The sequence below is a fragment of the Thalassophryne amazonica genome, chromosome 5 (assembly GCF_902500255.1).
Source record: "Thalassophryne amazonica chromosome 5, fThaAma1.1, whole genome shotgun sequence".
In the NCBI taxonomy this organism is placed as follows: domain Eukaryota; kingdom Metazoa; phylum Chordata; class Actinopteri; order Batrachoidiformes; family Batrachoididae; genus Thalassophryne; species Thalassophryne amazonica.
Genome location: NC_047107.1, coordinates 111561184 through 111587630, shown reverse-complemented (window position 1 = coordinate 111587630; position 26447 = coordinate 111561184). Strand labels below are relative to the sequence as shown.

At 40.1% G+C, this 26447-nt stretch overlaps 1 protein-coding gene across 13 annotated transcripts in view; it reads right to left on the bottom strand.

Moving 5' to 3' along the window:
- Positions 1–26447, bottom strand: part of arvcfb (ARVCF delta catenin family member b) — an 865966-nt gene that overhangs the window by 206840 nt on the left and 632679 nt on the right. For all 13 annotated transcript variants that reach the window (XM_034171110.1, XM_034171100.1, XM_034171112.1 and 10 more), the window contains one exon: positions 8441–9081. In XM_034171110.1, coding sequence (XP_034027001.1) covers positions 8441–9081 — 641 coding nt within the window. The remainder of the gene's footprint in view (positions 1–8440; positions 9082–26447) is intronic.

The window sequence follows — 26447 nt, the reverse complement described above, 5'->3', positions numbered from 1 at the left end:
TGACCGTTGGGGTTTTTACGTAATTATTGTATGGCCTTGCCTTACAATATAAAGCGCCTTGGGGCAACTGTTTGTTGTGATTTGGCGCTATATAAATAAAATTGATTGATTGATTGATTGACTGTGGATGACTGGATGAAAGTCATATTCAGTGATGAATCTCGAATCTGCATTGGGCAAGGTGATGATGCTGGAACTTTTGTTTGGTGCCGTTCCAATGGGATTTATAAAGATGACTGCCTGAAGAGAACATGTAAATTTCCACAGTCATTGATGATATGGGGCTGCATGTCAGGTAAAGGCACTGGGGAGATGGCTGTCATTACATCATCAATAAATGCACAAGTTTACGTTGATATTTTGGACAATTGAAAGGATGTTTGGGGATGATGAAATCATTTTTCAAGATGATAATGCATCTTGCCAAAAAGACACATAGGGTCAATGTCATGGCATAGGGTCAATATCAACGAGCAGATGTGATTTGATGCAGGTGTTAGTTTTGGGGATGAAAATTTACAGGGTGATTCCATAATTTTTTCCTCAGAATTGAGTGATTCCATATTTTTTTCCTCTGCTTGGTCTAAAAAAGTAACAGTTACTGACTGCCACAATCTTTTTTCTTGATTTCTTATAGTGTTTCGTAAAGCCAGAAAGTTGCCATTTGAAATGACTTTAGTTTTGTGTCATGTCTGTGATCTGCTTTTTTCTACAAAATTAAACAACTGAATGAACATCCTCCGAGGCCGGTGATTCCATAATTTTTGCCAGGGGTTGTACTTGTAAGTTCAGCAAACTGAATAGTGATGACATGAAAATTCTGAAATCATTTATTTGATAGTTTAAATTGTATTACTTATTCACATATATTGTTAGCTTACTTGTGAAAACTGGTACAGATTTTTTTCTCATTTTGATCACAATTCCAGATAAATATTCATATACTCATTAGTGCTGTGCTGCATGGCACTCTTGCACATTTCTGCTCAAAAGAAAATGTTTTCGTTTTCTTGTGCAATAAAAACTTTGCAATTATCTTTCATATTCAAGCAACAGAGGTGTCAAATTGTAAGTGAATCCTTCAGAATCCAATCCCTTCAAACTAAATTAGAACTGCCGGAATTCATTTTGCAAGGAACTGGGAAATAAGATAATATCCAGCCCTAATACTATTAACTTCACATTTATCTTTGAATTTTTTCATTGCTAAATAAACATTGCCAACATTAACTCCTCTGCATCACTATTAGTAGACCTGGGTCGTATTGTTTTGGATTGTGAGATGACTCGTAGTCATTCATCAACCAGCCAGTGGAGACTGCTATGACAAAATCAGTTTCAAAGAACTGTAACACTGATGTGTTTTGTCTCATATAGCGATGTACCTATGCCGATACAAGTATCGGGTATTGGCCCGATCCCGTATGTATTTACTTGTACTTGTAATCATAAAACTGCTCAGATACTAGACACCCGATACCCCTTCACAGCAGCGTAATGTCAACCTCTCAATTGTGTTTGCATTGTGGGTCGATCGCAGCAGCCCGTGAGCAGGCGGAGGTCGCAGTTCGACGGAACTACCCACTTCGTCCAAGAAGCGTTTCATACTGTGAGCTTTTCATCTGTTTTCTGCAGCGCAGCTCAGAGACTGAGCTGAAAACAGTTGTTGTCTCTGAAAGCGTGGTGACGGCAGCACACCTGCACTGAGCTTTACAAAGACACTTTTATGCTTTTTTTCCTTTAAAACTCTGTGCCGCTCCGTGTGGGATCTCGCTAAAAACAGCTGATCCGCACACATTAACGCTTGTTTTTTCTACCCAAATGCACCTAAAGTCTCTTTCTGAGGATGACATGATGTTAAAAAAAAAATTCCATACCTGCCAATCTGGTTGTGCTTTTTCCATAAATACGTTGTCAATTCTTCCTGCTCAGACGGCCATCCAGGGCTGAATCCAGGCGGAGGGGGGAGGGTGCTTCCCCTCCAAACCCTTGGATTAAAAGTCCACTTTTGAAGACAATTTGTCATACTACTAATAACAATTAAAATGTTAAGAATTTAAATGTTAGAAAAAAGTTAGAAAGAATTTTATAGTTACATTTATAAACAATGTATATTACCATTGTAAGTTTTACTGTTACAGTGCTGTCAACATTTAAATATGAGGTCAAGAAAGATATCTATAAAACAAGTATTTATGTTTATTGAAGTCAAGAAAGGGCAACTATATAGTGAGTGTTGGCAAAACGTGTTATCATTTTCATGTTGAGGTGGGGGGGGGGGGGGGGGGTTGTTGTCAGCAGCTGCTGAAAGTAACTAATAAAGTAACTAGTAATCTAACGTAGTTGCTTTAAAATTGAGTAATCAGTAAAGCACTTGGAAATAAGAGATAATATCCAGCCCTAATACTATTAACTTCACATTTATCTTTGAATTTTTTCATTGCTAAATAAACATTGCACCACTGGTGCTCACAAACATAAGTAAAGTTTAGGGCTGTGAAATGAAAATTGTAAAATCCAAGGAAAATTCACAGGGGGTCTGGGGGCGCAGCTCCCCAGGAACCGGGGTCTAGGGCCTTGTGGGGCCCCAGAAACCAAATTAAATTTTCATCTACCTATACATTTTCAACATCTCCTGGAAGAACAAATCTCAAAATTAGTGCATATTTAAATGATCCTCGATTCAACCTTTCATTTGAACCATCAATGATCATGTTGAAATAACAATACGACATGGAAGTAGGACCTGGAATGATTTTCCTTTTAATTGTAAACCAAATTATGCATTAACTCAGAACAATTAAACTACATAAAATTCATGAAAACTGAAAAGACTGTTAAACCATGTAAAAACCACAGCTAAAGATTGTAGAACATTTTAAAAATCAGGGTAAAATATCAATAACATACCTTATAATAAAAAGCCACACATTCTTGTGTAAATTCCTGTAAATCCACTCAAAGCCACAGTGTCTTTTTTCCATGAAAAAAAGTCTACATTAATAAAAACTAATTTACATTGTTGTGTAATTTATGTAGCCTAAATTCATTCAAAGCCACAATGTCTTTTTTTTCAATGAAAGAAAGTCTAGATTAATGAAAGAAAAAAAGGCACATAATCTTTTCTGAAATCCTGTTTGAACTGCACAATGTTTATTTTCCAGAGAGAGAAAAAAAATTCTTACCAGTTCGCTTTTCCCGTTTATCTTTCAGGTGTGTTCATGAAGCCAGCAACAATTCCACGGATTCTTGTCCTTATCACACTTTTTCAAACCGTCTTTCTCGCCATCTTCGCTCCGTCTAATGTCGCTCCGTGACAGACCTGCTGCAAAATTCTTTTTTTTAAAACTTGAAAGTTCTAAAAGTCTGCGATGTCCACATGCTACTTTTAGGTAAGCTTCGCACAGGAGCCACACAGTGTCACCGCAGCAACCAACCAGTCACGCTTTACGACAACTGGCGTAACAGCCAGGCTTTGAGTGGCATTTTTCCTCCGCGAATCTCTGCGGATCCGAGGAAATTGATATGTATGTATGTATGTACTTGTACTCAGTGTGGGAAAAAGTGGTATCAGTGCATCCCTAGTGTCATATGTTTTAAAGTATACCACCACCTTTAAATCTGGACATGGCTTCAGGGTCAAACAGTTTGTCCTCAAAAGGGGGAAAAAATATAAAATACCCATCAGCTGTAAACCACTGCTTACAAAGAAATCTTATAAACCCATTTTGTACCAACTCAAATTTAAGCCTCTGCTTCAATTTACTTGAGGGTGGACATTTCGATGCCCTGCCTTTGGGCAGCAACTGAGTCCAAGCTATTAGGAGACAAGAGTCCGTTTTGGGAGTTTGTTGTTGAACATTAACAGGCTTTTTCCTGCCTGACGGAGCCAGGGGTTATACTGCTCTCAACAAAGGTTGCTCTGAAAGGAACGGCTATGAGAGAGAACTCACAAAAGACTCCCATCCTCTCACACTCCCTCTTCATCTCTGCTTCCCTTCTGTCCTCCTCCTTCAAGTCTCCATCTGCTATCTTTCCCATCTCTTCACCTGTGACACGCATATGCTTCTGACATATCTGCAGGTAAATGGCAATCAAAGACTTGTTTTTTTTTCACTTACTATCTCAGGCAACTTGCTCAAGAAGAAGACACGTCTGTTTACATGCACACTGTGTGATGTTGTCTGCTTGATGGAGACAAGATTCTTTATTCTCTCTCATCTTAACAGGTCTGATCTCTGTGCCAAGCCAAAGTCTGTGCTCAAGCATACTGTATCAGCACAGACTTGTCCAACACCAGAAAAAGCCTGAATACTAACTGTACTTGCAGAACTTCATCTCCATCAAGCTTGAGTGCACAGAATTCCTCATGCTCAATTTTAGTTTGAGCGTTTAATTACACCAGGATATCATCAAGGGAAGCAACCTTTAAACATATTTATCTGTGGAAGAAAAACACACTACACACCCTCCATAAGAGAAAGAAAAAACTCTATTCGATTTATTTTCACTTATATAGCACCAAATCAATCAATCAATCAATCAATCAATCAATTTTTTTATATATCGCCAAATCACAACAAACAGTTGCCCCAAGGCGCTTTATATTGTAAGGCAAGGCCATACAATAATTATGTAAAACCCCAACGGTCAAAACGACCCCCTGTGAGCAAGCACTTGGCTACAGTGGGAAGGAAAAACTCCCTTTTAACAGGAAGAAACCTCCAGCAGAACCAGGCTCAGGGAGGGGCAGTCTTCTGCTGGGACTGGTTGGGGCTGAGGGAGAGAACCAGGAAAAAGACATGCTGTGGAGGGGAGCAGAGATCGATCACTAATGATTAAATGCAGAGTGGTGCATACAGAGCAAAAAGAGAAAGAAACAGTGCATCATGGGAACCCTCCAGCAGTCTACGTCTATAGCAGCATAACTAAGGGATGGTTCAGGGTCACCTGATCCAGCCCTAACTATAAGCTTTAGCAAAAAGGAAAGTTTTAAGCCTAATCTTAAAAGTAGAGAGGGTGTCTGTCTCCCTGATCTGAATTGGGAGCTGGTTCCACAGGAGAGGAGCCTGAAAGCTGAAGGCTCTGCCTCCCATTCTACTCTTACAAACCCTAGGAACTACAAGTAAGCCTGCAGTCTGAGAGCGAAGCGCTCTATTGGGGTGATATGGTACTACGAGGTCCCTAAGATAAGATGGGACCTGATTATTCAAAACCTTATAAGTAAGAAGAAGAATTTTAAATTCTATTCTAGAATTAACAGGAAGCCAATGAAGAGAGGCCAATATGGGTGAGATATGCTCTCTCCTTCTAGTCCCCGTCAGTACTCTAGCTGCAGCATTTTGAATTAACTGAAGGCTTTTTAGGGAACTTTTAGGACAACCTGATAATAATGAATTACAATAGTCCAGCCTAGAGGAAATAAATGCATGAATTAGTTTTTCAGCATCACTCTGAGACAAGACCTTTCTGATTTTAGAGATATTGCGTAAATGCAAAAAAGCAGTCCTACATATTTGTTTAATATGCGCTTTGAATGACATATCCTGATCAAAAATTACTCCAAGATTTCTCACAGTATTACTAGAGGTCAGGGTAATGCCATCCAGAGTAAGGATCTGGTTAGACACCATGTTTCTAAGATTTGTGGGGCCAAGTACAATAACTTCAGTTTTATCTGAGTTTAAAAGCAGGAAATTAGAGGTCATCCATGTCTTTATGTCTGTAAGACAATCCTGCAGTTTAGCTAATTGGTGTGTGTCCTCTGGCTTCATGGATAGATAAAGCTGGGTATCATCTGCGTAACAATGAAAATTTAAGCAATACCGTCTAATAATACTGCCTAAGGGAAGCATGTATAAAGTGAATAAAATTGGTCCTAGCACAGAACCTTGTGGAACTCCATAATTAACTTTAGTCTGTGAAGAAGATTCCCCATTTACATGAACAAATTGTAATCTATTAGACAAATATGATTCAAACCACCGCAGCGCAGTGCCTTTAATACCTATGGCATGCTCTAATCTCTGTAATAAAATTTTATGGTGAACAGTATCAAAAGCAGCACTGAGGTCTAACAGAACAAGCACAGAGATGAGTCCACTGTCCGAGGCCATAAGAAGATCATTTGTAACCTTCACTAATGCTGTTTCTGTACTATGATGAATTCTAAAACCTGACTGAAACTCTTCAAATAGACCATTCCTCTGCAGATGATCAGTTAGCTGTTTTACAACTACCCTTTCAAGAATTTTTGAGAGAAAAGGAAGGTTGGAGATTGGCCTATAATTAGCTAAGATAGCTGGGTCAAGTGATGGATTTTTAAGTAATGGTTTAATTACTGCCACCTTAAAAGCCTGTGGTACATAGCCAACTAACAAAGATAGATTGATCATATTTAAGATCGAAGCATTAAATAATGGTAGGGCTTCCTTGAGCAGCCTGGTAGGAATGGGGTCTAATAAACATGTTGATGGTTTGGATGAAGTAACTAATGAAAATAACTCAGACAGAACAATCGGAGAGAAAGAGTCTAACCAAATACCGGCATCACTGAAAGCAGCCAAAGATAACGATACGTCTTTGGGATGGTTATGAGTAATTTTTTCTCTAATAGTTAAAATTTTGTTAGCAAAGAAAGTCATGAAGTCATTACTAGTTAAAGTTAATGGAATACTCAGCTCAATAGAGCTGAGTATTCCAAATCATAACAAAGCTGCCCCAAGGCGCTTTACACAAGTAAAGCCCCTGTCACAGTGGCATATTCGTAGAGTTGCTCATTACAGCGTATCGTCTACGCTGTAATGAGCAGCGTAGACGGCAGGAGTTTTTTCTCAATACGCAGCAGTATGCTGAGGGCTACGCACGTAGGACGGAAGAAATTAAACCTGTTTAATTTTCTTCGGCGTACAGCACAGCATGGAGCCTTCACGCAAGTACACACAGCGCCGTGCTACTGTCCGCTATTGTGAGCCCGCCCACTCTTAAACACGGTACTGTACGCCACTTCACATCTCCCTGTTGTTCTTCTGGAGCTATAAATACTGCAAGATCATTGCTTCACTTTATCATACTGGACTAATTATATGAGGACTGTTTCATTGTGTCGCATCGTTTCATAAAAGCGCTCTCTCTCTCTCTCTCTGTGTGTGTGACAGAGAGAGAGAGAGAGAGAGAGAGAGAGAGAGAGAGAGAGAGAGAGAGAGAGCAGTTTTATTTTGAGGAGTGTGAGTCTCCTTAAAATAAAACCGCTCTCTCTCTCTATCAGACTCCTTAAAATAAAATAAAAGCGCTCTCTCTCATGCGCGCTCTCCCTCACTCTCTCTCTCTCTCTCTCTCTTTCTCTGTGTCTAATCAGAGCTGTGACTCTTTAAAATAAACGCGCACTCGCTGCATGTTGGTGCGTCATCAAACGCCCTGATCAATCAGTCTGATCAAAGCTGAAAAGAGCTGACTAAAATAAACGCGCACTCGCTGCATAAAAAAAAAAAAAAAGAATAATAATAATATGTTAAATGACTGTTTTTGAGCCGCACCACACCATGCAGTAGAGAACAGAGCGCACTTCCACAGAGGCAGAAAATAGCACTGAAACTGGTGCAGCATGGCACATGCGACTGTGTGCACACATTGAAACGCGAACACACGCAGCTGCAAGTATGAACGAACACTGTTAAAGGCTGAGTACGCGCGTATTTCGGGCATATTTAAATGAAACACAACGCTGCAATGAGCAGCTCTACGAATACGCCACTGTGACAGGCCCTTAAGGTCTAACCTTACCAACCCCCAGAGCAAGCACACAGGCAACAGTGGGAAGGAAAAACTCTCTCTGATGATTTGAGGAAGAAACCTCAAGCAGACCAGACTCAAAGGGGCAACCCTCTGCTTGGGCCATGCTCCCAACAAAATTTGCAAAACAATTACAAAACAAATATAAAGGAAATGTTGCCGGTGCGCAGGACAGGAGGGTTGCAGAAACAGACACCACACCCATCTCTGGATGGAGCCGCACTTCAAACAGAGAGAGAGAGAGAGTGAGAGAGAGAGAGAGAGAGAGAGAGCAAGAAAAAAAGAATCAGGCATCAGAGAGACAACAAATACAGTATAATTTGTCAGCATTAAGCAACAAGAAACAGAAGAAATACTAAGGTGACTGCCGGCCACTAGCCCTAAGCTTCACTAAAAGACCCAGACTTTAGATAAAGTTGAGGCCGCGGCCCACTCCGTTTCCTATAAAATAAATTAAAAAGAGTGCAGCGCATAGTAACATACTATGCCAGTATGCTAGCCATACAAAAGGAAAAATAAGTGCGTCTTAAGTCTGAACGTGAAAGTCTATACAGAATCTGACTGTTTTATTGATGCAGGGAGATCATATCCTTATCCATATAAAAAAAACCCAAAAACGTTATTTTTTATTTTTGGATCATATCCTCACCTGACACGAGGCCCATCACGAAGAGGTTCCCGATGGGCCCGCCCTCGGTTGGTGCTTTGCAGAGTGCGACGGCTGGCAGTAGAGTAGTCCGGCTCTAACTCATATGGCTCCTCTTCTTCAGCACCCAGGCTGCGGCGATCATCCTCTAGACCATATGGCTCTGGCTGGAAGCGCTCGGGCTGTGAGCGGTTCAGATCCACACTACTGCTACCCATAGGCACCTGGGGCTGGGCCACATGGGCATAGTCATCCTTGCGAATAGGCAGTGTGTAGCTGTTCTCTGGCCGGTAGCTGTTGGGCAGGTAGGGGTAGCGTGGTGGCCTGAAGTTGACACCGCGAGACAGACTGCCATAGTTGTCTGCTAAATCAGCGTAGCCATCATGCAGGCCATAGTGGCGGACATACTGGCTCTCAGGTGTCTCGCCATATGAATCATTGTAAGAATTGTTGTAGGAGCGTGTCAGAGTGGAGGTGGCTTGAGGTGTAATGAAACGTTCAATGCCGTTCTTCATGTAGCGCTGATCAATGGAGTCAGTGTAACTGCCCAGAGGGGATGAACCTTCAGGCAGGGGCATGCCATCAGGACCCAGGGGTACCTGGCGCACTGTCCGCGTGGTCACCGTTTTCACCATCTTAGTCACCTGCAGAAAGATACAGAAGTCAGAGTGTGGCGTGGTATGACAGTAAAAAGTTTTATAAAGAAATGTTTCAGCTGTACTTGACAGCACATATAAAACCATGCCGCCACAGGCAAAGACACTGTTGCACAATCACGTCTGGTGTCCAGATGAAAGCATGTGTTTCAAATTATGTGCAAACAGAAAACATCACAAATTTGTGTTCATTAATTTAGGGGTTCAAGCCTGGCGGGACTGGAAACACAGCATAGCAGCAAGGCTGGGATTGTTTTTGTATTGTATTTTTTATTTATTTTCCTCATTATGTTTCCCCCACTAAATGCAATACTGCAGCCTAGACCATAGAAGCTGTGGAGGTGATGTTTTCAGAACTGATACAAAACCCTGCATGTAAGTCAGATACAAAAAAGTGAAACAAATCTGTCGACAGTGGGCGCTATAGTAACACATGCATTTTGGCCTATAATTCCCAAACCATGCACTGCCCGTTCACTGGCTCGAACTGAATCTCCCGAGTTAGGCCACACCCATTTCTACCAAGACAGCTTTTCAGAAATTAGCACAATATGCAAAAGTGACATTTTCAGTCCCAACCCAGACCACTGATCTGATCACAACACCAAACTTTGCACACAGAGTCTACTAGACCTCAGAATCTTAAATTAAAATTATCTTGATGAGCTGTAATCTACCTGAGAAATAAACATGCTGTTACAAGCACATGACACAGGAAGTTAAACTTCCCTTTGTAACTGTAACTCTGATCCGCACAAAATTAATGTGACAGAATAGTACAGAGAGGGAGTCTGATTAAAATAGTTTTGATTGGACACTAGGGGGCATCATCAGCCTCTACAGTTTATATCTCAAAATTGGCTAATTGTAATTGTACCAAATTTGACATAGATAATCTTGGGACAGGTCTTACTTGAAATACATGATTGGTGAAAGGGGGCATGGCCAATAGGCTTTTTAAATTAGAAAAGTGGATGTGGCTCACACCATTCAACCTATCAAGCTGAAATTTTTAGAGCTGATACCAAACAGGTTATATATGAGAAGTAGAGTCCGTATTCCCAATGCTGCCTACTTCATGGACTGCGACTTGACCTCCTAGCCGGGCAAAATATTGACAAAGTGCCCAAATGTTAATGCATTTTCAATGGGGATATGCGAGTGATCACACAAAAAAGCTCGCAAAATACGTGTTAAAATGCCACTCTGACCTGGACATCGAGCTAGTAAAATTAATTAACATTAAATTATGTAAGGAAAGTATTAAACTTACTGTGACACACACACATTCCCAAATATTAGTGTGGAAGGTTACACGGATTTGATATGTTCCAACTGTGACGAGCTGAGATGTCCTGCAGCTGCTGCTGTGTTCAGCACGACTCCGTTACAATAGATAGATAGATAGATACACATAAATAAATATTTTCACACAATTATCCTTTATTGGCTGAGCCTCTGTGTGAGGTGGTGGCTGTGAGTGGCACAGCGTGGGTCATTTTAATCTGCGAGCAGCGGCTCGGTTATTTTAAGTTGCAAATTTTAAAAAATTGTCGGCCTTGTCGGCCTCTGCACTTGCCACTCCTTCCCCCTCGGGAGGTCACACGCGCCTGTGTTGCGCGGCACAGCTGCAGCAGCTCAATTCGGATGATGGACTGTTTCAAGTTTAGTGTACATCAGTGGTGGGCATACTTCCGATAATCCGATAACAGATAATTATCGAAGATAATGTTTTCGTTATCAGATTATCTTTTTAGATAACTTTAAAAACCATTATCGGACTAATTATCTTCCGATGAATTGTCCTCCGATAACTTTTAGACCGATAACACAGTAAACCCAGCTGAACAACAGCAAACATTTTTAAAATTTAAAATCAGTTGAGACCTACCTGTTAAAAGTTTCCTAACAGATGTATATAGTTCTACCCTCTGCAAACAGTAGAGAGATACTTCCAGGAAAAACCACTCTACCTCTGCAGGCAAAGGAGACCTAGTCTGTCACTCTCTCTCTCTCTCTCTCTCACACACACACACACACACACACACACACACACACACACACACACACCACACACACACACACACACACACACACACACACACACACACACCACACACACACACACACACACACACACACACACACACACACACACACACACACACACACACACACACACACACACACAAAAAATTTCCTTTAACACCATACTGATATGCTGGCAATATCACCCAAGTCATCCAGAGGCATACATTTTTAACTTATGGTTCAAATTTTAACAAAACTAATTTTGGACAAGTTATTTAAAATTACTGTCATGTCTGAAGTTTTATGAAGTGAAAATATCAGATATATGTTTTAGTTTTAAAATAATGTGCTAATTTTTAAGGTTTTGTGAGCACATGCTGAGCCCAGCAGTGCATTATGGTTAGGACAGGGTGTTCATGACAGGACAAATGCATTTCAGACACTCTGTTCAGGCTCCACGGACAGTAGCATTAAACTCTAGTGCCTAAAACTCTCGTGAATATATTCTCTGGGTTTATAGATGTTATTGTATTTGCGTTTGTTAAATTCCACGCATCTTAAATGTAGCAGATGGATTATCTGGGATTTTGTTTTGGAAATATTTCAAGGCCTCTACTGCCATCTACTGGCCCGTGGTGTTCATGGCAGTATTTTTATTTTTTTTTTTTACAAATTAAGTTTAAAAACAACAACAACAAAAACATTACAAGACAGCTCTGCAGTGTTTGCACAGGCACAGTGCGAGCGGTTGGACACTTGTAGCTCTGCAACGGCAGGATACCCTCACGACGGCCGACCACCATAATATCAAACAGGTTTGATTTTCATTCGACCATACGATCGGCGATCAGGAGGTGGTCGTCAGATGTTAAACGCAGCTTGTTACTCCATGTACACTACACGATGCAGGACGCGCGTTTAACCTGAAACTCGGTCCAAAAAATTATCTCGCACAGTGTAAAGCCAACATTTATGTGTCAATATTGAGTGCACATTTTACAACATTATAGAACGTGCGCACATTCTCTCCACATGTAAAACATTTTGCGATGACACTTCCAGGGCTCCATAAAAATGCCTGTTTTTACAAATAAAAAATTTAATATTTTACAAAAGCACAATTATCTCAATTATCTGTAAACACCAACACACGACACATGTCACATTAACGTGCTGGTTTACATAATGAATGATTGAACCAATCAGTGTTTAGCAGAGGCACATTTTATCCAGAATCCTTTGCAATCTATCTGTGTGTGTTACAAAACCTCAGAATTAGTGCATTATTCAACATTAAAAGATATATGTTATATTTTAACGTTGTACAAATGACAGAATTGACATTAATGGAGTTATTCTATCAGTATTCACACAAAACCATAAGTCAGGATGCCTTTATTTTTCAAGACCTCCGCCTGACCAGAGCATAGCGATTGGTAGAGAGCTGGCTTTGTGACTGCTCTCAGGGTGCTTCAGTGCTGTAGCCGTGTAGCCGTGTAGCTTCCAGCAGGGGGCAGCATGTTCAAACATAGAAATGCTGACTCATTGTTTGAGTCTTACATCGCTTCCAAAAGTGATTGTAGTGTTAAAACTCAAATTCAGCTTGTTAGTAGTTGCAAATGTACCAGAGACAATACTGGAATTTATCCGTTATCTGTAACTTCCGATACATTTTTGGGTAGTTTATCTTTATCAAAGATAACTTTTCAGTTATCTGATTATCTGTTATCGAAGTTAATTTTTTGGTTATCTGTGCCCACCACTGGCGTACATTAACAATCAAATGTATATGCGCAGTTGTTTTAATTCTGATGTGTGCCATTATTATGTTCAACTAGTAATAATTGTGGATTAGTTGCTGTGTTTTTGTCTGAGGTAATTGGATGTGAAGATAATTTTGTTGCACTTGTTGTAATGACAATAAATTACCATTCATTCATTCTTTCATACACCTGTTTATCGACCAAATGTCACGGACAAAGTCACAAGAATAACTAAAACCACTTACTTATGGAAGGAAATATTGTCTCTCTTCTTCCAGCTTTCCGGCATATTCTACCTGTTTCTTGATGAGACTAAGTGAGTGTCTATGGGTGCTGCTCAGTAAATGGCCCGGAGTTAAAATGGCGACCACGCCTCCACGGCCAGTGCAGACTCTAGTTCTTATTAACCTCTTTGGCTGATGCAGACCAGCACAACGTAGGGCCTAGGGTTGGGTATCGAGAACCGGTTCTTTTCAGGTATCGTTAAGAAATGATTCGATCCACCGATATCAATCGTCTTTTTGCTTAGCGAGTCCCTTATCGGGCCTTCAGCAGCCGTTGTTTTTGAGGGTGTTTGTCAGGAAAATGATCATAACTCTACGTTGATTGCAGCGGCTCTGTAATCAACCGTTTCTGCAGCGTGACTCCACTTTGAAGCGTGAACCAATGAAGCAATACTTTGATCCGCTCTTCTTCAGAAGCGGCTAGTGCGCTTCTTAACCCCTCTCAAAGCCATTAAAATATGTTAATCGTGAGTCACTTTTGTGTGGATTAAAGTCACTAACTGGGACTCTTGTCTTGTTGCAGTCAAGAAACGAAAATCGTCCTCCGTTCCGTTGGCACAGCTCCAAACGCTGCACCGCTCTCTGTTGAGACAGAGTCTGGTCGCAATTAATAACTTCAAAACAAATGGCCGCTTTAAAGAAAATGACACCGCTTTCCAAATGCTGTAATACAGACAATAAACTACAATTGACAAAAAAGTTTTTTCCTCCCAAAGTGAGACGTCCTGCATTCTTTATGAATTACATCCTGTTGTGCAGCACAACCAGCCAGCAAAAGCTTTATGCTTTTTTGTGTTACCCTGTATATTTATGTATCTGTGTTTATTTAATATATTTTTATACAGTATTATCTTACACGTTTACATTTTTATACGAATAAAAATCAAATCAAATCAAATCAGCTGCAAGACCTCAGCTCAGAGGTATGGAAAGACATTTGTGTCAATAATGTCTGAAAGGAAATGCTTTTGACAAAAATTACAGATTTTGTTTATTTCTATTTATGTCCAGAGATCAAGGATCCACCATGTAGAGTTTATTATGTCCAGAGTTTAAGGATCCAGTGACCAATTTCATATTTATTTAATTTAAGACTCAATAAAATGTTGTTGACATAGAAAACCTGTAAAGCCTACTTTTAGTACACAGAAAGTTCACAGGAGGTATCGATAAGGGAATCGGATCAATAATACACAGTAGGAACTTTTTTGTTGTTGTCTTTACTGATCTATCTTGTAATTGTTGTTGTATCAAATGTTCGAAATAAACAGTTTTCATTCATTCATTCATTCATAAGTGGAATCGATAATGGTATCGATAGATAAAATCTTATCAATACCCATCCCTAATAGGGCCACAGCAAAACTGTCATTTTTGTGCCTCTAGGTGGCACTGTAATGAAGACAAATGTATTTTGTTAACTTTTCAAAATGGCTCAACACACAATCAAAATTCATACATCCATAGATTCTGTGGAGTGGTACAAATCTTCTGATGTGGACAAAATATGTAAAACCTTTAAAATCTATCTCGTCCCAACTAGTCACCTCGATCAACACCAGTCTTTGCAAGTGGAAAATAGAAGCTAAGGTTATTAAAATGAGCTTGGTATGTCAAAAGCTGCCAACTTTATAAAGGAGAACCTTCTGCGTAGAGGAGTCAAAACAGAAAATCTTGCATATCTTCCCAACATTACTTGAACTATGCTCAATGATACCCATGAGCAAAGGCTGTCTGCCAAATTTGGTAGACACAGATCACTAGGGGGCGCAACAAATGTTAAAAGCCAAAAAAAATGACTTAAAATACATGCACCGGATTGCATAAAGTTCACTCTGTTGTAATTGTGGATCACATCTGAGTTGAATCCAACAATTTCATGATGACTGCATAAAGTGGCCATGCCTCATTATGCAAATGACACTTGTATGACACTCCTCTGTTATGCTGTTGTGTGCTGGCGAGACAGCATAAAGAAGAGTGACACTGGACGAGTGGACAGGCTTGTGAGAAAGGCGGGATGCGTTGTTGACACTGAACGGGAGTGTCTGACAAAAGTGGCAGAGAGAACAACCCTCCACAGGTTGCTGACATGGTGGGAGCCACAGCTGTTATTCAGTGAATGTGCTGAAAAAGAAAGGACATCTTTGATGAAGTTTGTCCTCTTGGCATTAAAGTTGGAGTGATAGCATCATTGCCCATGTGGTTCTATGGGTCAGGCCCACACCCCAAGATGTGAAATGCAGAGAATCGTATGGGCCTCGCAGGGGCTCAGGAAGCGATACGCGTATGTACCACAACATGCACATACAGTCAATGGACTATCGTGTTTATGTTATTAAGATGATTAAGTCCAATAAACATGAAACATGGTCCAATGACAGAAAAATGAAGAAAAAGCTGCCTGCAACATTTTGTAGTATTTAGTCACAAGTTGGTGCCACAAGGGGAAGTATAATCTGAAATTATCTCAACAACTTATCCATCAAAGACCAGCAATGTTCAAAGGAGAATTTTCCACATTTTCAGTATTAGTAGCTTTAAATCACACAGACTGAGCACAGAGCTGAAAACATATTCATCTGAGGCAGCTTAAATATATCCACTATTTGACTCATCACTCTGTGATTACATTCCCAGTGCGCTGTGATACAGTGGAAGTGGAAGAAACTACAACATGCAAACAACCTACTAGCATAACCGCACCCAAACAAGTACATATGATTTGTATACTGATGTATCTATGTGGACCTTGTGGACTCCTGCTGGCTTCACACTAATATCCGAGAATAAGAACCGGTTTCAGGGCCTCTGTAGGTACACGATATAAAAATACAAAAAGGTGAAGAGGTCCATACATTAGGGAGAGGCCAGGGTAAGGTTGTGAGACACCTTTGAAGTTTGAGAAGAATCAAAATGCTATTAGCAAAACTTTGATTTAGCCACGGACTGGTCAATGCCTGAGTAACAGTCCTAAATTCTACACAGTGTGCCATGCTACAATATTCTGGAATAGCTCAAACAACATAAATCAAATCTAAAACCAAAACATCGAATGAACACAATAACAATGGGGCAGTTCTGTTGTGTTAAATTCTTATGGTTCTCATGGGATGGGTGGGAAAGTCTACCTTGGCAGAGTTGGAGGAGAGCAAAATCAGATCTGCATGCAATTCTCCCATTTATTTTGCATGGAGGTAGAGTCCCAACAGTTTATTTTTCTGACTTTGTATCTGTAATCCACCCCTATGGTGACAATCTGCTCCAGGTTTGAGTAGTCTGGAGTTGAATGTAGTGCAAGGACACTAGAGCTTGGGGGATAATGACTGAGGATATGATGTGCATCACTCATCACAGCAGAGACTGTCACTCGTGCAGGTGCAGATAGAAACAAAACACAAAAATTTCCTGTATATTTGTATTGTCAATTGTGTTGGTAGCATGGCCCAAGCAGAGGGTCATCCCTTTGAGTCTGGTCTGCTTGACGTTTCTTCCTCAAATCATCAGTGGGAGGTTTCCTTACTGCTGTTGTATGTGTGCTTGCTCTAGGGGTTTGTAAGGTTAGACCTTACTTACAGTATGTGAAGTGCCTTGATTTGTGATTTGGCGCTATATAAATGAAATAAGTTAAAATTAAATTGAAAAAGTGTAAAAACAAACAAACACAAAAAGCAACAAACAAACTGTACATAGTTTGCCCAAAATGTGGAAGCTGTCTGTATCTTTATTCCAACACTGTTCTTATCTCTTGTTGAATGACCCAACTTCAGCTCCAACTAGCTAAACGCTGTCAATGAAATGCAAAGCTACTAAATGACTTCCCGACATGGTCTTAATAATTGATCATTCTTTGGAATGTCACTGTTCCACAGTGACTTTCACAGGAAGAGTCTTTACAGCGCACGTTGTGCACTTGTCTCATATTTTATTCATATGTCTGTCTCTGAAATGTCATGTAGATATCCTCAAACTGGTCATTGTATTCACCAGGTTTTGCAGATATGGTGAAAGAATGTTGAGATCACTGACATGACCGGTAATGTCTACTTTATCTGCTGCCTCTGAGAAGGTCTGACTGGGGGGGAAACAGAATTTCCCTCAAACCTCATCCCTGAGAGCTTACCGCCCGTACAAAAACCAATTTCCTGCCCAATGCATTCTACTGAGGCCGATAATTGCCGTTGCTATAAATTCGTCTTCAAAATTAATGAGGTTGATCAAAATGAATCATCATCTGCAGGCGCGCAGGCCTGATTTCACTAGGCATGTGGCTGACGAGGCATTGCAGAAAGAGGTACATTGACAAGCACAGGAAAAAAAAAAAGAGTGGAAGTTTAAAAAACAAAACCTACCTTTCTATTGCCACATCGGATTAGGTTAATTTTCCACAACACTGGTCTAAATCATGCTATTTTCCCATCAATACCATCATTTAGATTTTAATTGAGAGTAAGTAAAGGCATGTAACAATATCAAGAAACGACAATGAAGCATTACACTCACTACAGTGGTGGAGAAAAAGCCCAAACCACATCTCAGATGTTCAACATTGCATTCTCATTATCTTGGCTGAAACAAATAGAAACTTTCACTGGCCTTGTTTCTTGATTGCACCCTGACTGTGAGCTACATAACAAAGCCTATTTCAGGAACCCCAAGGTTCGTTTCAGTCTTCAGAGTAATTACAGAGTAATTAATATTTGTTTTTGATGCCATTCTCCCTTTGCACAGCTAAAAATAAAGAGCTCATTAGCTTGGCTCACAAATACTAACATATGCAAGACCTTGGGCGTGGGGGTCGGGTGGGGGGGTTATGGCTCCTTGCGCATTGTCACAACTAGGCTACTGTGACCAAAGCTAAACTACTCCTGCTGCTAAAACTGGGGTCTACAAGGGCCCAAACATAACGATAAGATGGAGCCAGCACAATCAATGTGTCATATTTTACTTTCTACTTAACTTTTTAAATAGGTCTTACTAATTTTTTTTTAACAATACAACTGTAAAATTATAAATGAGAAATAATTTCACTCACCCTTAGACATTGCTTTTATCATATAAAGGTATCTTTTGCATTTTATTTTATTCTCTGTTGCTCTGACTGTCAAAGCTGTCAAATCAGAGCACGCTGAATGCTACAGTCTCACATGTACTAACAGCCTTTTAGACAATTTCTCGGGGCTTCAAAGGAAACGATCACAGCAGTTTGAAGTAGTTTTTGATTTACAGTGAAGTTCATAAGTCATTATACTGTCATACTAAACAAAAACTAGTGGAGGTGAGGGAGTTTCACATCAGAGAAATCTGAGAAATGTGCTGAAGTGGTGTAAACAGAGTTGAAAGAGAATTGCTAAAATGCCTGAGTGCACGCACATATATAATTACTATATGATTAATAATGAAGAACAATAAGTGCTGGCAACAACCACACGCAGTTTTACACAAACATTTAATGTTTCCCAAATTGTTAAAACTAGGGCAGGGCAGCAGGCATCAAACTGACCACTTTACAGCTCTGTAAGAGGTTTGACAACCTCTGCGCCATTTACTTTATTGAATGCTTAAGTGGGCACAGTGGCCCAGAGTTAGTGAGAGGTAGTAATTCTGGTTTATAAGAAGGTTCCAGCTGTGAAACCTGTGATTTATTCCAGACCATTTCAAATGCACCTGCAATGATGACATAAATAGAAAATACTTTTTTTTTTATATGCTGCTGGTGAATGTGCCTAAACTTGAAGGCTCATAAAAGTGCTCGTGAACAAGACAGGGCCACCAGAATTCAAAATTCGACAACCCTGACAAATGAACAAAAATGGCACCTGCATCAATTCAACAGGTTTGCTCCTTGTATCAAAACTCAAATCTGTTACAGCAATTTTGCTGTTTATTCTGTCCATGTTCAGAACAGCTGCATTTTATAAAACTACTGTTTGGCTGTTTTATGAAAACTTAATAAGTAACGCTTACCTACTCGCGGCTTCCTCCCTGACGTGTGCAGGGTGGTAAAAGTGTTTATATTTGTTTGTGTGGTCTGCCTCGACTTTCATTAACTTCTATCCTCAGGAAAGATGAGGAAAGTTGCTATATTGGTCCAACTCAGTTCTTCCTACTACACGATGGTGCTTCACTCACAACACTCTGCCAGGAGGAAAAAAAAGCTGGAAAGTGTCCAGGCAGAGATGGACGTGGACACCCATTTAATTGAGAGTACCCGTGTTTGTGCTCATGCACACTTTCAGAGATCGGGCTCATTCGCTTGTAGCTGAATCCATTCCAGACATAAACATAACCAGCCATTAATTTTTTTTTTTTAGCTCTGCCAAAGAACATATGTAATCACAGAGTTTGTCAGCAGAATATCTAAGAAACACATGAATGCATTTCAATGAAAAATGCTGGAGGAATGGGTTTTTGGCGAGGCCAAGCTGACTGAATTTTGAGGTTGCTCCTGATCCAGATGTGGATCCAGAGTCGTTATTTTATTTACTATATAATGTCTGAACAGTATCCACACCAGCAACAACATGACTGTGAAGGCACCCTGACACTTGCACAACTTTGATCTGCACACTTGCACGCACTCTGCCGTGCAAGAGAGTGAACTCGTTGCAAACCGTTGTAACCAGTTGTAAACTGTGCGTGGCTTCGTGCAAGTGAGGAAAGAAAATTTTGAAATGTTCAAAATCTCCATCACTCATTAATTATGTGAACTTCACGTGAACATTGCACAAACAATTCAAAAACACTGCGTGGGAGTGCGAGTGATTGCATCAGTGCACCGCATCACAACACAGCTCGTCTGATCAATTATAAGGCGATGTTAAATCTATCATAAATGTACTTTTAGAGCTGCTCATTCAAAGGAATGAACATGCAACTGTTTAACCTAGCAATTAAATAATTACCTTTTAGACAGTTCCAAATTATTTCTCCACCTCATGAGAGAGAAAGAGAAAAGCTGCAGATTAAATGGTCCTCTGTGATTCTGGAAGCGATTAGAGGTGTTTTCAACAGCCAACTCAGAGAGAAAATGATTAAGTTGCTACGAAATAATGACTTTATATACGAGCAGCGCCCAGCGCACAAAGCGCAGCATCCAGTGGAACAAAACACGGCATCCAGAATTTCGTTCAAAAGAAAAAAAATCTGAGTTGTGGTGAAATGATGAGAAATACAGAGGGAGACCATAGAAAGGGAGTGGGAAAAACACATGAAAGTGCATGTGGTAGATGAGATGCAGAGTTGGTGAGAGAGAAAAAAGAAGAATAACAAAAATGACAAGATGGGGAGTTTCTGTCCACAAACTGCAGGGTTGCACCTGTTTCGTCCGTGTCACATTTGTGTTCAGTTCAATTTCAATTTATTTCATTTATATCAGGGGTGGCCAAGTTCGGTCCTCGGGAGCCACCTTCCTGACACTCTCAGTTGTCTCCCTGCTCCAACACACCTGAATCCAATGAAAGACTCGTTAGCAGACTTTTAATTAGCCTTTCATTGGATTCAGGTGTGCTGGAGCAGGGAGACAACTAAGAGTGTCAGGAAGGTGGCTCTTGAGGACCGAACTTGGCCACCCCTGATTTATATAGTACCAAATTACAACAAAGTTGCCTCAAGGTGCTTCACACAAGTAAGGTCTAACCTTACCAGCCCCCAGAGCAAGCACACAGGCGACAGCGGTAAGGAAAAACTCCCTCTGATGACTTGAGGAAGAAACCTCAAGCAGACCAGACTCAAAGGGGGTGACCCTCTGCTTGGGCCATGCTACCAACACAGTTGACAATACGAACATACAGGAAATTTGGGGAAATTTTGCTGGTGCACAGGACAGCAGAAGAAGCCACCACTTCCATTTCTGGATGGAGCTGCACCTCAAACAGAGAGAAAAAACAGAATCAGGTGGCAGAAAGACAACAAACATAGTATAATTTGTCAGCATTAAGCAACAAGAAAAACAGAAGAAATACTAAGGTGATCGCCAGCATGTAGCCCTAAGCTTCACTAAAAGACCCAGACTTGAGATAAAGTTGAGGCCGCAGCCCGCTCTGTTTACTAATAACATGAATTTAAAAGGGTAGAAAGCATATTAACATACTATGCCAGTATGGTAGCCATACGAAAGGGGAAATAACTGCTTCTTAAGTCTGGACTTGAAAGTCTCTACAGAATCTGTTTTATTGATGCAAGAAGATCATTTCACAAAGCAGGGGCACAATAAGAGAAAGCTCTATGACCCGCAGACTTTTTAATCGCACTAGGGACACAAAGTAGTCTGCACCATGAGAAAGTAGAGTCTGGGCCGGTACGTAGGGTTTAAGTAGGTCAGCTAGGTAGGGAGGTGCCAGTCCGTGAATAATTTTATAGGTTAATAGCAGAATCTGAAAATCTGATCTCACAGGGACAGGAAGCCAGTGAAGGGATGCCAACATGGGTGTAATGTGGTCAAACGTTCTGCTTCCTGTCAAATGTCTTGCAGCAGCATTTTGAACCAACTGGAAACCCCTAATGCTATACTGAACATTGCAATAGTCCAATCTAGAAGAAACAAATGCATGAATCAGGGTCTCAGCATCTGCTATAAACACGATGGGATGAATCGTTGCTATATTTCGCAGGTGGAAGAAAGCAATTCTTGCAATATTTCTAATGTGGAGGTCAAAGGACAACATAGGATCAAAAAATACCCCACGGTTCCTCACTTTGTCAGTGTGATGTATGACACACAAGCCTAGGCTAAGCGTTAACTGGTCAAATTGATGCCGATGTCTCACTGCACCAAAAACCATCATTTCAGTCTTGTCAGAATTCGGTGATGGGCCGTGAGGCAGGGTACACCCTGGACAGGACGCAGGGCCACATACAGACAGACAAACACATTCACACCGACAGACAATTTAAAGTTTCTAATCCACCTAACCTGCGTGTCTATGGACGTGGGAGAAAGCTGGAGCACCCATAGGGAAACCCCACAAACACAGGGAGAACATGCAAACTCCACACAGAAAGGCTCCATGTGGAAAGCGATTCCACAACCTGCTTGCTGTGAAGTAACAGTGCTAACCACTAAGCCATCATGTGGGATCCCCTCCATGGGATCCCCCCCATCCCCCATGGGATATTGCATAACCAAAAAAGCTGTGTTTTGGATTGGGCTGATGCATCACAGTTCACATTAAATTTTAATCACTTTATTCTCAATATGTGGTCTTTTAATATAGAGAAGTACAACATGATAGCATTTATTGTCATGGAGTTATCATGTTAACCACTGGATGAGAAGGACACATTCATCTACAGTGCCACTCAAAAGTCTGAACACACTTTGAATAGAAAAGTGTGTTCAAACATTTGACTGGTAGCGTAGCTATTCATTGCACTACTGCATTTTACAAATTCTATGCTTTTCTGAAGCCTGGAAATAATTGGATTAATTTACAGACTACATCTTTTTTTTTTGTAGCAACTAATTAACAAATGCACAGCAATGGATTTTCCAAAAAAATCCTCCCAACCCAAGTCCTTCTGCCAACAAATCGACACTATCTTCTGGAAGTTCACCCTGAACATTAATCTGCTTTTCTCTTCAAGATGACTTTTAGAAAACAACCTATCCTTCATCCCAGAGGAAAATTTGGTCATTAAAAGCCTGTTCCTTCAGTCCCTTCCTTTGCTGCAAAGCCTTGGATTAGTGTGATGTATTACAGCATGTATATGTGTGCATTATCCCAGAGAATTTCTGTGTGTCAATATATGAAAACATATGTGTGACTGTGTGTGTGGCCATCTTCTGTGCAGTAAACAGGCTGGGGGGCAATGGGCCCTCCCTGATGAGGGATTACACCAGGCTTTTTAATTACAGTGTTACGGTCCCCTGAGGAGGAGCTCTACACGGCGCTCTTGTCTCCAGTAGTAGCTAGCCATAGCTACCACTCAATTCACATCAAGAAAAATGGTGTGAATGTAGAAGACTGTCATAAAATGCAACAGCAAGAGAGAAAAGCTTTCACGATTAAACTGGTGCATGATGCACTTGCTGTACTTTCCTGAGTGGAAAAGTGCAGCTCGGTATGAATTCTAGTGCAAAAAGGGTACAGAATCCAGAGTTGAAGCAAAATCCAGACCATCCTTCAAAAAAAAAAAAAACAGCAAACAAGCATATTTGAAATGCTTCACTAAACGCTATCAGACAACCTCAGAACATAAAAAAGACAACAGGAAGACATTTGGGTAAAATGAGCACTGACACTACATTGTTTCTTTATATTATGGTCTATAAAATTTAACTAATCTCTTTTGTGAATGTGCTCTGTGTAGATTATATGTGAAAGAACAATTTGTTTTTACTACATCCCTGCATAATACCATATAGAAGAAGAAGACCTACAGTATATGGGTGATTCTTTAACTATGGGCACTATTGGCCTTGTAAATGTAATTTCCACCACACCATTGCCTTACAATATAAAGCGCCTTGGGGCAACTGTTTGTTGTGATTTGGCGCTATATACATGTGCTCTGATGTCACTGTTTATCTCCATAGAAACTACCCAAACAATCTTTCATACAAACTGTTTAAAGGGACATTACAGTGTTGTGGTGGAAATTACGGCAATAGTGTGGGACAACTACATTTTGTTTAAAAAAAAATCACAACAGTTGTATGACATTGAATACCCCAATTATGTTTTGATTATTTTACTGATATTTTATTCAGAGATATTTTAAAACATTAGAAAAAAAGTTTCTTTACCATTCATTTTTATCATTGAAGATCAAAAGTCTGGGTGTGGGACAAGCACAAAACTGCAATTTTTGCATATAATGATGCTGAAAAAAGGTGAAAAAAGTCATCATAGACTACTAGAACAAAGTTCTTAACACACTTTCATTGTAAAGATAACTATAAAAGTGTGAAATTTCCCTTTTTTTTCCTGTTTTTCATACAATATGATCAAAGGACATAATAAGTACCTGTAGTCTAAGAATCACCCATATAGGCCCTGAGGTCCATTGTCACAGACTGAATGGTCCCCTCCCCTAAAAATTGGTCCACCCTGCCTCCACTGCGCAAGAGTCAGTATAATTTGTCAGTATAATTTGTCTAAAAGCTGCATCTCGAGTACTTCAATTCTACTTAAATGTGGATTTGGCTGCTCAGTCGTTTTGATGCCAGGTTGAAATTTCAGGCTGAAATTAACACAGAATGCAGGCTGCTTTCTGTTTTGCAGCAGAAAAGACCAGCCTTACTTCTAGCTACTTTTACAGTCTGAATGCCAACATATTACAGTCTGGATGATCGTTCAAGAAACAGTACATAATTATCAAGGGCAAAGAGGACAACTGCTGAAGTAGCACGGGTGGTAGAGACATACTGCCACCAGCACAAAAACCTTCAATGCTTTAGCAGTATCTCTTGAGCTGGAGATGGTCCCTGAACACCTGACTACAGCTGCCCACATTTCTTTGTATGTACAAAGTTATCATATTTTCTAGAGTCATACCGGAGTATATAAGTTGCACCTGCTAAAAAAAAGGCCTCTTGAAGAGGAAAAATCCCCATATAAGTCACACTGGAGTATAAATTGCATGTTTTTTCTATATTATCAGCTCACTAATTTGGGATTTTTGTGCATTGTTGAAGTGTACTTTTTTATTATTTGTATTTATTCTTTGATTGTGGGAGTTTATTTTGTTTAGTGTTTTGATTCCTGTGGATTCCTATATAAGTAGTTAATGCAATTATTATCATGAATAACAAAGTCATGATTTTTCAGTATGCGAGTCGCAGGGCCTTTCACACTTGTAAAAAATACTCCGGAAAATACTGTATTTCTTTTGTCTTCTCCCTTTTCTTTCTTCCCATAACAGATTCCAGATGCTGATCTGGCACAAATTATTAAGTAAATATGAATCATCTTCTACTCTGCTTCTTCTTTTTCTGAGGTGACATGAAAGCTGTATTGATTAGGTCATACTGTATGTCTGACTTCAAAATAATCATCTATATTTGTTTGCGGTGTAATACCTGTCCAAATCTAACATTAGTATGTTAGTAACAAGTTAGTGAGGGTAAGGTGTGTTCTATAACCGTATTGATGGAAGCACTGCCAACCCCAGCACACAAAACACAATTAAATTCATAAATATATATGCCAAAATATACCAATCCTTCTGCTGGGGTCCACCTGCACGGTCACATTTACTAATAAATAAACATCCACACAGACCCTAGGTGTACTGATGATGGGAATATCTGACTATTAATCTTAAAAAATTGATTGAAACTGTTTCTTGTTTCTTGTAGCACTACATAATTTGTATGGCTTTTTTCTTTTATAATTTGCACTCTGGACATACCTTTTTCATTTGGTCAAATTTTATGTTTATTTTTCTTTTTTCTCCAGACCTTGAAAGTCTGCACATGGTTTAGTGCGAATAGTGCGAACATGTACAACTCCAGGGCGATTCACGGTGAAAAAGATTGTATGATCGAACCACGAAATGGGCAGACGTGCACGATGCCAGTGCGATGGTTTGTGAGCATGGGAACACACTGTTGCAGTGTGTTCCACATCGTGCAGCTGTTGGAAATAAAAAAATAAAAATTACATGCTACCCACGGGACTCAAACTCGCACCTTCCAAAAGCTCTGATTTTGAGTCAAAAACTTTATCACTGAGCTACATTCACAGTTCTGTGAAAGCTGCGGGAACCTGCCTGATATGAGGAAAGAGACTGACGTATTTAAAATGAAAGAAAGCCATACACCATATAAAAACACCACATTTATCAAGCGGGCAATATAAATATGATCTGTCTGTTCCTCTGTAGATGACCCATGGTCACAGACATACAGTCATGAATGTTAACCCTGGTTAAAAAAAATAAAAATGCTACAGGATTCGAACCTACACATTCTGATCACCAAATGGAAACTTTACCACTGCGCTACAATCACTGTCTTGTAACAGGAGTGTGAAATGGGTAAAATCAACAAGCAGATAATGTATTTTCTAAAAAAACAACAACAACAACAAAAAAACGCTGTGATAACTGATCAAACATTGTTTGGTACAGTGTATTTCTGCTAATACATGACTGAAAGTGGCGTATTTCTGCTAATATGTGACTGAAAGATGTCACTCTGTGATAAGATGAGAGATGCCTCGCATGCGGGGGGGACCACACCCACAGATGTGTCGTGGGGGGAGCTGACACTCTGGCACACCATGTGCACTCAGCAATTTCACAGTCGGATTTCACATCCAGCGTGTCAGCT